This window comes from Amblyomma americanum, chromosome 1 (genome assembly GCF_052857255.1).
Source record: "Amblyomma americanum isolate KBUSLIRL-KWMA chromosome 1, ASM5285725v1, whole genome shotgun sequence".
NCBI classification, from domain to species: Eukaryota; Metazoa; Arthropoda; class Arachnida; order Ixodida; family Ixodidae; genus Amblyomma; species Amblyomma americanum.
This window is the reverse complement of record NC_135497.1, coordinates 317,977,640-317,992,958: the sequence shown is the minus strand read 5'-3', so window position 1 is coordinate 317,992,958 and position 15,319 is coordinate 317,977,640. Positions and strand designations below refer to the sequence as shown.

The window sequence follows — 15,319 nt, the reverse complement described above, 5'->3', positions numbered from 1 at the left end:
CACGTACGCGAGTTGGTTTCGAAGGCAGCATCGTTTGACGCAGTGTAAGCACGCTGCGCTTTTGCCCACACCCCGCGTCACCGGCGACCGCAGCACCACCTTTGTTTACAAACATGACGCTTGTCTGTAACCACACTGATGTCACAGCCGTCATTTGGCTGTTGAAACAGAAACAGCATGACCAAAAAATTCTATTATAAATTGTTCAGCAGTCGCACGCGAGTACCAATATGCTGATTTAGACATAGCAGTGTCTTCTGCATAATTGTAGAGAACAAAACATGCCACCAAAATTTGGTGTCTGTACTCCTTTAGGTTGCTTCCTACAATGGCTTTCCTTGGCACGTTTTCCATACGACTAAATTCAAACCCTAAAACATCCCATGTGAGCCTACTTTTGAAAGCTCGAATGCAACAGGCCTTCCCATGGTGTCACTTAGAGGTCATGACACCAGTCGTGACACCACTTTCACTCAAGTTGTTTACTGCATGCTGTTTGCTATATGTCTCGGAACAACTGGACAAAATACGAGCTCATTTGGTACAGTGAGTAATTTGTAACTGAAATCATAAAAGTTCTCCTGAACCATGTAGCAGTCAGGCAACACTTGCACGCTTGCAATTCGCGACGACATAAGCCGACAGTCATGCGCTTGCTCGCGACTGAACTGTAAGTAGTAAGCATGGGAGAGTGGGCTGTTCATTCTTCAGGCTAGAACTGTGGAGGAGTGAAGGGAGGAAGTTGTGAGAGACTGGGTCGCTATAAAGCTCAGGAGCCCACGCCAGGAGGACAAAGGCAACAAAGGCCTGTGTCCTGCCCTTTTCTCTCTAGCTTCTGCCCAGTCTCGTGAATTCACCACAATGTGCCCCGGCCGGACTCAAGTAGGCGCACACTCTGCTCCGCACCAACCGTGCGCGCGGCAGTTTTGCCACAGACGACGGCATTGTCAGTATCACTCAGGCTGCTTCAATATATCCGTTGCTGCCAGGGGAAGGGGCTTAGAACAAATGGCTTTTAAATGCAATGTCTAGCTCAAATGTTCGGGGAGAGCCCAACTTCATTTTTAGGTATGCATAGTAATGTCGTGGCTACTAGCTGTGCCGTAAGAGCACCATTTGTTCGTAGACCATGTCATGACCCCTTTAATACAAATGTTAACTGGGAAGGCTCCAATAAATAAAATCGTAAATTTTAGGGTTTAACGTCCCGAAGCGACATATGGGCTATGGGGGACGCCGTGGTGGAGGGCTCTGGATTAATTTAGGCCACATGGGGTCCTTTAACAAGCACTGGCATCACACGGCACACAGGCACCATTTGTGTTTCGACTCCATCGGAATGCGGCCGTCGCGGCCAGGATTGAACTGAGCTCCTCCGGCTCAGTAGCTGAGCACCTCAACCATTGAGGCACCGTGGCAAGTGGCTCCATAAAATAACTGAATGCAGACAGAACGACACTGTTTGAATAAGACCCAATAAAATGCAAGAACTGCAAAGAAAACTGAGACGCCAGCAAAAGCACCAAACACAGACCTGCACTTTTGCCATTTCTGCCTGGCCACAACCAGTGTATGCAGTGGCTCCAAGATTATAAAATATCCCACTGTATGCCCAATGACTATAAGCCTAGTGCTGCCACAATACTCACGAATCCTCTGCGTTTTCCAAACTCGTACGCAAAAAGGTAGAGTATCTGATCTGTCACCTTGGTGGAGAACTTGTGGATGGGGACCCGATGGGTCAGTGCAACTGCATAAAAATATGAAGTCATTAGAAGTTTATCTTGGAAAAAGTCATGGTAAGGTAAAAAAAAAAAATGGGGCCATACTTTTGTCTCTGCCACCTTTAATGTAGGTCTCCAATCTCCAGCTATAGACCTGCGTCAAGGATGAAAGTATGGGCACTTGCATACATTCTACTAAGGCTTCTCAACATCAGCAAGTCGGAAGTTCTCTGCAGTGAAAAAGCCTTTTCCAATGATCTTCAACTACAAGTACCTTGAGCTGGTTGTAGCCACCCAACAACAACCTAACCTACCTTCGTTACCTCACTTGAACCTCTGCTGGCCTCAACTACACTTCCCTTCTATTCATATCCACGCTTTTGTAAACGACATGAAAAACCAATTCCTGCTCTATTGACTTGCATTTCTTCTCTGACCCATGCTGACCCATTTTTTGCATGCTAGCTTTTCCGCACCCAAAGTTCTACATTTTGAATTTTCTCCTTCATTACATACTGTATTTCTCAATACTATAAAATATTTACCACAATTACAATGTTTCAAGACAATGCTCATCTCAAGACCACCTTGCACATTACATTTCATACTGGTGCCAACCATTTCCTGGATGTACAGTAAGCTAATGAGGAAAACTAATAATTTATGATGCAGTAGTGAAAGCATCTTCTTAAGGTGCAAATATGCGTCATACATTTGACTTCTGATAACATAACCGTGATGCTTCTATTCTAGCCTAAATTCTAACTACACTGAAATCTTTTCACCCCATAAAAAGCTTTGCTAGCAGTAAATCAAGAAAGAAAGTCCACAAAAATAGACACGGTGATCACGATACTAGAAATGAGTGAAGCCGTCGCGGTGGTTGAGTTGGTTATGGCGCTCAGCTGCTGGCCCGAAAGACGCGGGTTTGATCCCGGCTGCGGCGGTCGAATTTCAATGGAGGCGAAATTCTAGAGGCCCGTGTACTGTCCGATGTCAGTGCATATTAAAGAACCCCAGGTGGTCGAAACTCTCGGAGCCCTTCACTACGGCGTCTCTTATAGCCTGAGTCGCTTTGGGACGTTAAACCCCCATAAACCATAAACCAGAAATGAATGAAGAATCGCTCACAAATATTGTCATTTTTCATACCAAAACTCTTGAGAGGACAGCCATATAAGCATCATTTCCTAGAAAAAATTTATATTCTTATATTCGGTAAAAAAAATAGAAAGCTGCAGATAGCCATCAAATCATTACAACAAATTCATTGCAAAGATGTTCTTCATCACTAGTTTTTTGTGTAGGAAAACCTATTTCATGCCGAATTTGGCTGCTGCCCGAATAAACCCGATGTTCTGCAGCAGAAGCAAAATTCTCTTCGAAATCACAGCAAATCATCTCTACATGTGGAAAAGCTACTCTCGATGGCACTGAAATATTAGAGAGTGCTATTACAGATACATTTAATGATCATTTTACAAACTAATCTGGCGGTTTTGCATCCACTGGTAATCCTAAATTCATGCTTGATAGAAGTTTTGTTAAATTTTTGCCTCAGGTCTTGTTTTTGGCAAATAAAAATTTCTGTTCCAACACGCAATTCATTAATAAAATTTACATGCCTAAAGAGCACATTTGGCTTTATTTTCTTGCATCACATCAAATTTTAAATGCAATCATTTTTTACAGAAAAAGAAATCTACTGCAACCTACAAAACAACGCTCCTTTTCCCTACGGTAAAAAAAAAAAGGTGAGAAAAGTACCTTAAGCGATATAATAAAATTATGGACCTATTTCCATATTACCAGTGCTATCCAAAGGGTTAGAGAAGCATACATATGAAAAATGTCAAATTTTTTTGATAAGCACAATCTAAGGAAAGGACGATCTAAGGAATTAGCAACGGTGGATGGAACCAGCGAAACAGACGCAGGACAAGAACAAGGAGACGCACACGCAACACTGCTGGAAGCACTACTTGAGCAAAAAGAATTCATCCTACCAAAGTTTAAAACCAAGAATTTCGTGCTTGGCCTTTACATTGGTTTCACTAAAGCATTTGACTGTAACCATCAGCCTGCACTGCTTGAAAAGCTTGAAATCTATGGCACTCGAGGGCACTGCCTAAACCTCATGAAATCCTACCTTGATAGTCGCTATCATTATGTCCACATAGACAATGCCCCTCATTTAAAACGCATCAGTAGAGGTGTTCCTCAAAGCAGTATACTCTTGACCTATTCTCCTTTCTTGTGCACATAAATGACCTAGTAAATATCTATAGAAAACCGAAATACATAACGTAAACTGATGATGCCAGTATATTTCTTTCATCACCAGAACCTGGCAGTTTTCAGAATAAAGCCAACTCTGCTCTAAAAACTCTTCACGAATGCTCAACAGGAAACAGTCTATAACAAACAAGACAAAAGCCATAATTTTAGGCTAACATCTAAGCAAATAAACAGTAGTCACAAGAGACTTCTTTATGAAAGCGAAATCAAAAAATTTTAAGTTGTGTTACAATACTTGGAGTTATGTTAACAAGAAATATGTTTTGGGACACACACTGAATTGGTTTTTGGCAAGTTATCTAGTGTTGTTGGTATGATGGCACAACACAGGGCTTGTTACTTTTGAAAATAAAACGTCTTGTTTACAACCTTTTTTTTTTCTTGACTATATTATAGTCTGCTGGTGTGGGGCACGACACCTACAAATTTCGAAAGAATGCATATACTACAAAAAAATGTTTGCTCAAACACTATTCAATGGCTATATAATTCTCACACGTCAGACTTAATTTTTAAAACCAAATATAATAGCAGCGTTCAATCTTTATAATTGTAAGGTAAGTCTGACCTTCAAGTGGGAAGTAAAAGAAAATTTGAAGTTTCCTCATGAATAATCGGATCTCCAAAAAAATGCCATTCATACGCCACTCGTTACATAAAATAGTGGAAGATGGTCACAACCCAGGCAAATTATTCTATACAAGAAATATCATACACACTGCCAACACTTTTAAATTCATTCCGTAAACCAGATATTGATGTACAAACAACTGTTGTGCAAACAATAGGCAAACATTTCACCAATCATTGATTACAATATAAACAGTGCCATAATTTCTGACCTTCCTTTTTTACGTAACTTCTGTGATTATTCTGTGTGAAAGTGCACTACTCTATATATTTTGTATTCTCAATATGTTGTACTACGGCCGCCTGCTTTGCAAATGAGGCTGTAGGCCTGAGTCAAGTCGCTTCTTTCTCAAGCGACTTTTTCCGAAGTCTCCCCCCATTATTGATTGAAATAAACAAGTTATCATTATTATAACAAAGTGCCGGAAAAGGCACATAAACGGGAACGTTCGGTGTCACAGTTCGAGATTTTCGGCAGGTTGCTGCAGCTGAGAAATCGCAATGAGTGGGCACACACTACAAGCCTGCACTGTGAGTGACATGAATGCTGATCTTATGAATTTACAGCACTGTGAACTAACGGCAGCAACAAGGGCCACTTTTTGTTACACGGCACCTGCTCTTGTCCCTCTGTCACTGACGAGAGATGGAGCTACTAGTACAGCTTTTGTCAAAACTCTTGTCTGGAATCACCTCACACTATGCAGATTTTAGATTCATTTTAGATTTTTCTGGCAAAACCGGGCAAAGGCCCTACCAGAACGACACGTGAAAGAAAGAAAACAGATCTCCATGTACAGCCCAACGCTGGCTGTTTACCGCACTTAAGAAATGCATGCCACGTGTGCATTCGTATCCCCAAAGGCTCCACAGCGTTTCTGCATTGAAATTGTGCTTAAAATCCGGAAAAACTTTACCACAGTGCCAAGCCTAAAACTGCCAAACTGCACTTTAGCTTCCAGCCTTTCCCTTTACATAAATGGTTTGGTTTATGGGGGTTTAACGTCCCAAAGCGACTCGGGCTATGAGAGACGCCGTAGTGAAGGGCTCTGGGAATTTTGACCACCTGGGGTTCTTTAACATGCACTGACATCGCACAGTACACAGGCCTCTAGAATTTCGCCTCCATCGAAATTCGACCGCCGCGGCAGGGATCGAACCCGCGTCTTTCGGGCCGGCAGCCGAGTGCCGTAACCACTCAGCCACCGCGGCGGCTTTCACACCAACCCTATCCATTCACTTGCAATAGCCCGGCTTGAGGAAGGCTCCAGACTTCCCATACCTACATCATATCCAGCAAGTTGCCTAAACGTGCGGCACATCGCCTGGTGTCAGCTGCTACAGAGGTTTTTAAACGCTTTCCACAACAGTACTAGCTAGCAAAGCAGCTTGGAATTTTGTCACTATTACTTTTATGACACATCCAGCACATTAAGAGGCATCCTAGCCAAAGCAGAATTTCGCTGCAGTTGAACTTCGTTTCAAATGTTTGTAGAGGCAGTAAACAAAAACGTTACTGCATTTTATTCCATACTTCTGCACAACTCATACTCTGCAGACCTGCCATGACGGAATTAAACTTATTTCTTGGATTTCTAATCTGTCTACCACATAGTAAAAGACAAAATGATACACAAAGGCGAAACTTGTTTGCTTTTCCTAGTGCAAGGGCACCTCAAGTGCTCAAGTGCTTTGGTCCGCATGATGCGAGTTCAAAGATCCATTCTTCCAAGCATTTTAATCGACAGGAGCTGAGCACCAGGCCAGGGGGAAAGTTTGTACCAATGGGAAAACCAGTGAACACCCGGTGGCATTGGGGATTAAACCTCGCACCTCCCACGCACAATGTAGATGCTCTAGCCTCTAGGCCATTGCTGTGGTGCACACGCACATGCGCATACACATGCACGCACGCACACACAAGTGAAATTACCAAGAAATACACAGTGACAAAGGTGATCGAAGGCACACAAACCCGAAAGATGCATGCACTATTTTGCAGTTCCACAGTAGTGTCTGGGGCAACTGTGCAAGAGAAAAAAAATGTAAATGGAAACAAAGGCAGAGAAGGTGGAGGTGCTGAAAGCAGCCTCCAGCAAGAGGTAGCGGTCACCAGGATGTTCACATGTGCCCACTTCGGAATGAGTGCAGATGCAGTGAACACAGCAAAGTAAAAATCACTTGCCTACCAACCTTTCCATTCTTACGCATGCATGCCTTGACATGTAATATAGGTAATATCAAATGTAGTACTACCGTGCTCAGTTTGACTTTCAACATGCTTGGAGTGAACAGTCTTTTAAAGTAAATCAATCTGCCTTCACACAGAGTAACCAAGTTGTAAATATATTTATGGTTTATGGGGGTTTAACGTCCCAAAGCGACTCAGGCTATGAGAGACGCCGTAGTGAAGGGCTCCGGAAATTTGGACCACCTGGGGTTCTTTAACGTGCACTGACATCGCACAGTACACGAGCCTCTAGAATTTCACCTTCATCGAAATTCGACCGCCGCGGCCGGGATCGAACCCGCGTCTTTCGGGCCGGCAGCCGAGCGCCGTAACCACTCAGCCACCGCGGCGGCTTGTAAATATATTTAGGAGAATGTTCTTCACAGTGGCAGCTAAATGCGCACATCTCCAGCAGCACTGGGCCCGCACTGCTTTGAGAAATGAGGTCCTAACACATCTTGAGCACTGCAGCTAATATTGAGTGCGATAGTACAGCTGCCCACAAACTTCAGCTTAAGTGCGCACCTGCTCAGCCCGACAGCACCACTGAGCAGTGGCTGCCGAGTCCGAGACCATGCTGCACGGTGTGTTTGTGGAAGCTGACGACAGCAGGTGTCCTCCAGCCACCTTAGCATGGTCGTAGACCCAGTGACCAATGATCAGTGGCGCTAAAGTCAATCAAAGCCACGCGTTTAAGCTTTTGTGTTCGGCTTGTGGGCAGCCGCAGCCTTAATACAAACACTGGGGCGCGTGGCTTGGATTGACATTATTGGTGCTGATCACTGACTGGTGGCTCCGAGAGCATGCCTGGGTGGCCGGAGGACACTCGCTGTCGTCAGCCGCCACAGACACACCGTGCAGCATGGTCTCGGACCCACCAGCTAGCACTCAGTGGCGCTAATGTCAGTCCAAGCCATGTGCTCAGGCGTCCATAAGTCTGTGGACGACAGTGCATAGTGCAATCCCAAGAGCAGCAGCAGAACAGAAAGTTGCTCAAACACGACTGCCAAATGCTTTGCAAAAATACCTCTCTTCTGCCAATTTGATCCAATACAGGTGATACTTTGTTGAATAGGTGACGAATATGCCTCTCCTCCAAGTCCTTCACGCTGCTGTTGAATGGAGAAAGGAAAAAATTTTGTAAGTGAGACATATCAGCAGTATCCAGCTCAAAAACGGGAAGGAGAGAAGAGAAAGAACAGAGAGCCTTTTTCAACACTGTAAAAAGGAAGTTATATCAAGCCCAGCCATGAAGAAAAAAACAAGCAGTACATCCTTTGCAAATGCTGATGCTGCTCCCATAAGCCCTCGCAAATAATTTCAAAAAACGTGAAGGTCAAACTCAGACTTTCTCAGTTCTTTAACCCAGGACAAATAACTATAGTTGCAAGGCAAGGACAGTTGAAGAGAGGAAATTAAATGCAAAGGTAGGAATGGTGAGCTTGGATGCACTGAAGGTTCGGTTCATGGGGGTTTAACGTCCCAAAGCAACTCAGGCTATGAGGGACGGCTGCACTGAAGGATCAAGTTGTAGCACCGCTGGCGATGCCAGCGCAGCTGGTGAAGATGAAGTTGGCGCGACCTGCCTGCGCAGACCAGAAGCTCTCGCTCGTGCAACAAAGAATGGTTTGGGCAACTGGCCTGCCAGCAACGTCAACAGCCCGCTCCGCCAGCTCACCAGCCGTGGCTACCGGGACATCAAATAAATGTGGACGTCCTACCACATCTGGTGACACCGGACGACAACTTCGACGCACGCAACGCCGCTCCCACCGGCTCTGCACTCCTGTCCGTCCTAACCTTCCACTTAGCACTGCCGCTGCACGCCCGCTGTTCGCACCCGACTTTCGGCAGCTTCTTTCCACCACCATGTACGCGCCTACCATCGCACCCGGTGAGCTCCTCGAGCTGTATCAGCACTCCTTCCTTCCTCGGCTGCCTGGCCTGTCCCATTTTATGGCGAGGACCCCGTTTTGTGGCTGGCGCTGCTGGGCTAGCACTTTCATGTCAACAACGTGTCCAGCCAGCTGCTGCGCTATAAGCACCCCAGTCGCGAGCTCCCACCTGGTCTCTTGGCACAGCAGCGGTTGCCGCCTCCCAGCCCCAACATATATGCCGATTTCAAGAGGGGCCCGATAGCGTATTTTAGCTTGGAGCTCCCGCCGACTCTCTACGCTCCTGTTCCCGACTCAGCAGCTACAGCGCCACTTGACTCACCACCCGTGGCCGCATTCCCTACTTGAGCCGTTTCGGCTTTCCCTCCGCCCGCTCCTACGTCTGCGCCCTTCCCCACACCGGTCTCTCCACTATCGCCGCCACCGTATGTGCCCCTACCCACGGTTCGGCAAGTGCCACGCGAGCACGCGCCAGTTTCTTGCCAACCTTCTCAACCAGCTGCCTCAAACTACACCCGTCTCTCTCAAGTTTGCTTCATCGGCCCCTATGGACGGCCATCCACCTATGATCTCCCGTGCCACGGCGCCTCCTGCCCAGCCCTGCTTCCCAGCTGTGGCCCCTGCCCTTGGGCCATCACCGGCGGCACCCTCTCTCGACCCGGGCCCGGACTCGCTTCTAGTCCCAGGTTCGCCTGCTACCTCAAGCCCAACCACAGTGAGCACAACTGTCATTCCTGTCGCGAGGCACGCATGCACGCCACCCCAGGGCCTTGTCGCGTCTAACGCACCACCCGAAACGCCTGCCCCGCATCCCTGTTTACCTGGCGCCTTCACCAGTGCCTGTGCCTCCGCGACAGAGGAGACAGCCCTACCGTATCCTTCCCATTTCGACAACTACGCCTTGGACTAGCATCTTGCGCCCCAAGCCATTCGTCCCACTGCCACAGTGAGCTCGTTTTTGCATAAAGCCGCTGCACTTCATCAACCACTTCCACCACTCCCCTACATGGCAGCCCCGGCTTCCATGCAGCAGACTTCCAGCCCAGTGTCATGCGCCGTCGTTTCACCGTCGCCAGCGGCTGAGGCACCCCCTCCTCTTCAATGACGGCGTCTTCCGCACGCCATTTCTTTGTCTGTACCCACTAGGCCAGTTCAAAGTCCATATTGCCCGTAACTCCCGCCGCGGGTGCATTTTCTGCAGTGGCATTTTCCGCCCCGCTTCAACCCAACTGGCGGCCCCACCAGTAGACCTTCCGACTGCAGCACGCCTAGCTCACCTCCATTTCCTCGACTTCTCCCGCCTGTTCCTTACGTCACCATCCTCATCCTTTGGCTCCCCTCGCCCCTTTACGCAGCAGCCAGGCTCGACCGCCTGAGTTTGTTTCACCCGCACGGCAGCCTTCACGAACCTGTGTCCTGGACTTGACCCACTTGTACAAACTTGTACATACCGTTTTCTTTATCTTTATCGTGCACCTTGCTTGGGGGGGGGGGGGGGGGGAGCATTTGTAGCGGCGCTGGCATCACCAGCGGCGCTGATAATGATGAAGTTCGTGTGACCTGCCTTGCGCAGACCAAAACCTCTCGCTCGTGCAACAAAGAACGCTTTGGGCAACCGGACTGCCAACAACGTCAACAGCCCGCTCCACCGGCTTACCAGCCGCGGCTACCTGGACTCCAATAAATGTGGATCGCCTTCCACAAAGTCTCGCGGTTATGAGCAGTGATGCCTAGTACGGCAAAAAGGCATACTATATATTACAAGACGGTGACCATTGTGGCGGGTGGTTTTTTTACACAGCTTATCCACATTCACTGCCTGTACACCGGACTAGAATGTGAAACGCTATAGCTCATAACCCAATGAGTCACAACATAAAGCAGATAAATGAGGAAGGAACAACTTTTCTTTAGCACAGCATGACAAAAATATTTTGAGTGGCTAGGAGTCTGCCATGCACTAGCGAAATAAAAGGCTTTCAAAAGCACAGCAAAGTGTGTGTGTATGTGTGTGCTTGAGTAGGTGCGTCTCTGTGTGCATGAGTGTCCGAACACTGCCACATCACGTGTCTCTATTTCAGTGGCTTATTTTTCAACACAAGAGATTTATCCAGTCACTTTCGCATGCTTGCCCCCAGTGTGGAATCTCCCATTCTACATGCTCTTGTTAAGATTCTACATCATTTAGTGTAACCACAAGGCCTCATGCTAAGCTTGGTCAGACACTGGCAATGCTTTGCTGGCTGTTCTGCCTTTGATGGTATTCTCACACAGCACAGATGTCTCCTCACAGTGTAAACCAAAAGGCCTCATGCTAAGCTTGGCCAGACACTGGCAATGCTTTGCTGGCTGTTCTGCCTCTGCTGGTAATCTAACACAGCGCTGAACTCGCCTCATACCTGCGGTCGTGCCCACTAGTCAATATACCGTATATACCCATGTAATGGACCCACTTATTTTACAGAAAAGTAGGCATCAATTTGGGTGGAGGGTTCATTATGCGGGGAAAAAGCTAAGAGATTTTTGTTTATGAGTGGAAATTCCATCATGCGCCGCCCGCCCGTACATCTATCTGTCTGTCCATCCATCATCAACAAAAGCATGCAGTCGCACGCGTTTGTGTCGGCGGTGTTTTGCATCTTCACTTCTAAGGTGTTTGCACTACCACAGCGCTATCTGACGATTTTGTGATTGCCAGTGGTGGCGGCAAATTGCGGTGAGAAAGCGAACATGCTGAACACCGGTCCTCAAGGTCAGCTGCATGTTGTTTACACGAGGTTAAAAAAAACACGCTGAATGGTAAGGGTTTAGGCAGTGTCGCTCCCGATCTTGAGCTCATCAAATCGCTCAGGGGTCTGAAGGTCCTGCTTCCTTCACAGCATTCCAGGGTAGAGGATGTTTTATAGGGTTCTGGTTTAAACTGCTGTGCGCCGAGCAAGCCCCCCCCGCCAGCGCTTCTGTCAACGGCGCACAGTCTAGGTGATCTGCCAAGTTCGCCGAGCAACCGCCAGACCTCATTGACAGGAGCTCTCGTCAAAAGATATGCGCGCTGCCAAGGTCTGCGCTGCTCGGCACGAAAACTGACGAACGCGGTTTTAAAAGCCAATGGTTTAATGGTTTAAGAAAAATTTTCACGGACAAAAGTTGGGGGGGGGGGGGGGTCATTATGCGAGTGGGTGGTTCATTACGCAAGTATATATGGTAGTTTGCATATTTTACTTCTTTGCTCTCCTTTCACCCTCTCTCTCTCCCTCTTTCCGCACAACAGAACAGTAGGCTTGAGGATCATGGCTCAGGCTGACATTGCTGCCTTCCTTTGTAAATAAATTCTTTTTCCCTTTGAAAGGCTGACTGTTACCTGTCGCAAGTGCCAACATGCTCCAACCAGCACACATTGTCAGTAATCCATCAGTGTCCTAGAACACAAAAGCTACCATTTGGCCCCTAGTGAAGTGCTTTTCCTCAAATTCTGTTCATGCAATCCGACAAAACTTCTGCTGGAAATCCTCATAGAATAAAAAAAAACCTATAAATATGTTTACCAACTACCGCCATACCTCAAATTTTGAATTTCCTCCTCCATACTGGAAGCTGTGCAGGAAGGTGTGCTTTCGGTGGCGTTCTGATCATCAGCTTGTGGTGAACGTACAGATGGCGTGCCACCGCTGGCGGCAGGTGACTGCAATGTTCAAACTCTAAGCATGACACTACTTAAAAGACATATGAAAGTCGATAGTACCAAAACGAAGGAAAGCATAGGGAATGCTTCTAGCGTTCTTTTTTAATATGTAGTGTTACTAAACGAGAAATTACTATCCTAATTATTTTATGGCTGCAAGATATATATATATCACATCCGCATTCCCAGCACAAAAAGGAAGCAGGAGACAAAAGCTCAATAGGAGCAGAACACTGAGTAACACAATCTCATAGATAGAAAGTAATAAATTAGAAAATAAATCCAAGAACAGAAGCAAATTCAACCACAGCACTGAGCATTATTACAGAGTTTTTTCACAGAAAGGAGGAAATGTTGTCAACATCCAGTTTCCACTGTGCCTTCTGGTCGCACTGTGCTTTGAATGAAGCTGCACCACCCTGCTTTACAAATCATACTTCTGGAAAGAGTTATATTGCCAAGGTAACCAAACAGCACAACAATTATGTAGCACACAACATTCATTTTTTCTGCAAAAAAAAGCACTAATATACACATGTTCTGTGTTGTGCGCTTGCATGTGTTCCACAAGACAGCAAAAAAATGTGTGGTCACTAATCCATTCTTACAGGCATGCGTGTGTGAATGATACCAAACTCTCTTCTAACAGCATGCTGTGCCCCTAATCATTTCAGCAGCATGGTGCAGTCATTCTAGGCAGTGAACAAAGCTCTATAAATACAATAACACAGAAGCTTCGTGGCCAGCACGACAGTACGAAGGGGCCTTTGTTGACAAGGCTTTCTCCATTGTAGTCGGCTACGTCACACATTCATGAAGAATTTGTAAACAGGACTTTTGCTGCAGCAATCAAGATCATGACGTAATGGGGCAGAACACTAGAGGAAAACAAACGAGTCAACTCTGCCCATGGAGTTACCTGTACTTCTGTCCTATTACCTGATGTTACAGTTCCAGGATGTACAAACTGGTTCACAAGCAGCTAATTGTCTACTGCCCCCAGTTTTGGGCACAAAGACCACTTAACTATTATAACAGCGTTTACAGTTGTTAAAGCTCCGTTCCTTCAATGTAGGCCATAGCACATAACATCAGTCCTCTAGACTGGGAAGCAGCCACACGTTTTTATCAGGCGAAAGATGAAGAGCATGCACGTTTAAACGCAATGCTCGCAATGCAAAACGAACCTCGCAACGTTCAGAAGACGTCCGGCCGTCGTCCTGTCGTGCAAATCTGATTTTGGACAAGACATCGTTGGAGGGCCCGCTCTGCAGAGGTAAAAAAGGATGCAGTCAGATGCTGTATGTGCAGCACGTAAAAAACCATCTTCATAAATTTCCCTTAAAGAGGAAATTACCAACAATAGCGAAAAGCGAAACGCCGAGGCACTGTGCGCATAAACGTGCAAAGAACAGGCTGCCAACTTTGTTGCCAGGAACGCCGTGACAAGACGTAGCAGCCACGCGTTTTTATCAGGCGAAAGATGAAGAGCATTCACGATTAAACGCAATGCTCGCAATGCAAAACGAACCTCGCAGCGTTCAGAAGACAGCCAGCTGTCGTCTGCTGGTCGTATGATGCTTATCCGTGAGAACATGGCGTCCCTGGTCTGCAAAGGTAATAGGATATGCAGTCAGACGCTGTATGTGCAGCACGTAAAAAAACCACCTTAACAAGTTTACCTTAAAGAGGAAATTACCAACAATAGCAAAAAGCAAAACGGCGAGGCACTGTGGGCATAAACGTGCAAAGAACAGACTGCCAACTTAGTTGTCAGGAACACCGTGACAAGACGTAGTACAGCCTGTCTCGAGAGCTAGAGCGGTGTGCTGTGGAACAAATTGAATCTGCACTCAGGTCGTCTATTGCTGATAGAGTGCAATTGCCAGGACAAATTGTGTGCGTATGCTGCTTCTCTCAAGCGCAACCGTTGTCTCTAGATCCGTATACCTGCTTAAAAACTTATCTTCCTTCGTGCGACAGTGCGGCGTTCGAGCGCTCTAGACAGGCGTTCTGAAGAAAGTGACACTCTGGTGCAGAGCAAAACAAGAAAAAAGGCTTTCGGGAAACCACGTTCTTCGCGCGGCTAAAAACGCAGCGCCAGAAAATAAAAGCCTGCTTTCATCGCAAGAATATTTTTGCAGGCTAACTGGTGCATGCTTAACTAGGGAGGAACGTTACTGTGGTTACAGCGCAAAAAGAAATAGACGACAAAAGAAAAGAACTGGACCGTACACAAGGTCCCATCTACTTCGTTCCTTCTCTCATCTGAGTCGCAACACTAAACAGATTTGGCAACAACGTTGACACTTACCTGCATGGACAAAAGCGCTTCACAAGACAAGCGTTCCTTCCTCGACCTCGAAGCAGACGATACTGAAAACGCGGTAAGAGGCGCGTGTTTCCAAAGGCCCGAAGGTGCCGAAGGTGCAGCAGCGAAAGTTCCGGTGACGTCACTAAACACAAAAACACAAGCAAAACAAAACGATTACGCCGCTTACATTTATTCGAGCATACCACATATTGCACAAACTGAAATGCACTGTTAATAAAATGGTCTGCTGCATTAAAACTTCTCAACAGCAATCCGCCGCCTACATCGGCTGCGCATAACGCGCCATCTACCACTTTTGCTTGTGCCGCGTGTGCACGTCTGCATTATTGGCACTTTCTGTTGACAAATAAGCTACTTTTACTATTGCTAGGGCACTTTTTTTTTTTCAGAGCAAAGGTGAAAACAGCAAGAAACCAGTGTTTACTTGCAAACGCTGTCGAGTGCGCTGTCTACGCTGTCGAGTGCGTTTCGCTTACGGTCCCGCCGTTTCTGAACTTTTCACGTATGGGTGTGTTGACTAATTTGAAC

General features: G+C 46.6%; 1 protein-coding gene and 1 long non-coding RNA gene across 2 annotated transcripts in view; one reads left to right on the top strand and one right to left on the bottom strand.

Annotated features, from left to right (window-relative positions):
• Nucleotides 1–15,319, top strand: part of LOC144098873 (uncharacterized) — a 240,719-nt gene that overhangs the window by 69,001 nt on the left and 156,399 nt on the right. The window lies entirely within an intron of this gene.
• Nucleotides 1–15,319, bottom strand: part of LOC144115387 (uncharacterized) — a 37,752-nt gene that overhangs the window by 6,874 nt on the left and 15,559 nt on the right. The window contains exons 3-9 of the mRNA XM_077649759.1: nt 14,771–14,912; nt 13,988–14,065; nt 13,644–13,724; nt 12,335–12,456; nt 7,910–7,994; nt 1,830–1,878; nt 1,650–1,750 (exon numbers count right to left, since the gene is read on the bottom strand). Of these exons, the coding sequence (XP_077505885.1) occupies nt 1,650–1,750; nt 1,830–1,878; nt 7,910–7,994; nt 12,335–12,456; nt 13,644–13,724; nt 13,988–14,065; nt 14,771–14,776 (522 nt within the window). The 5' untranslated portion in view covers nt 14,777–14,912. The remainder of the gene's footprint in view (nt 1–1,649; nt 1,751–1,829; nt 1,879–7,909; nt 7,995–12,334; nt 12,457–13,643; nt 13,725–13,987; nt 14,066–14,770; nt 14,913–15,319) is intronic.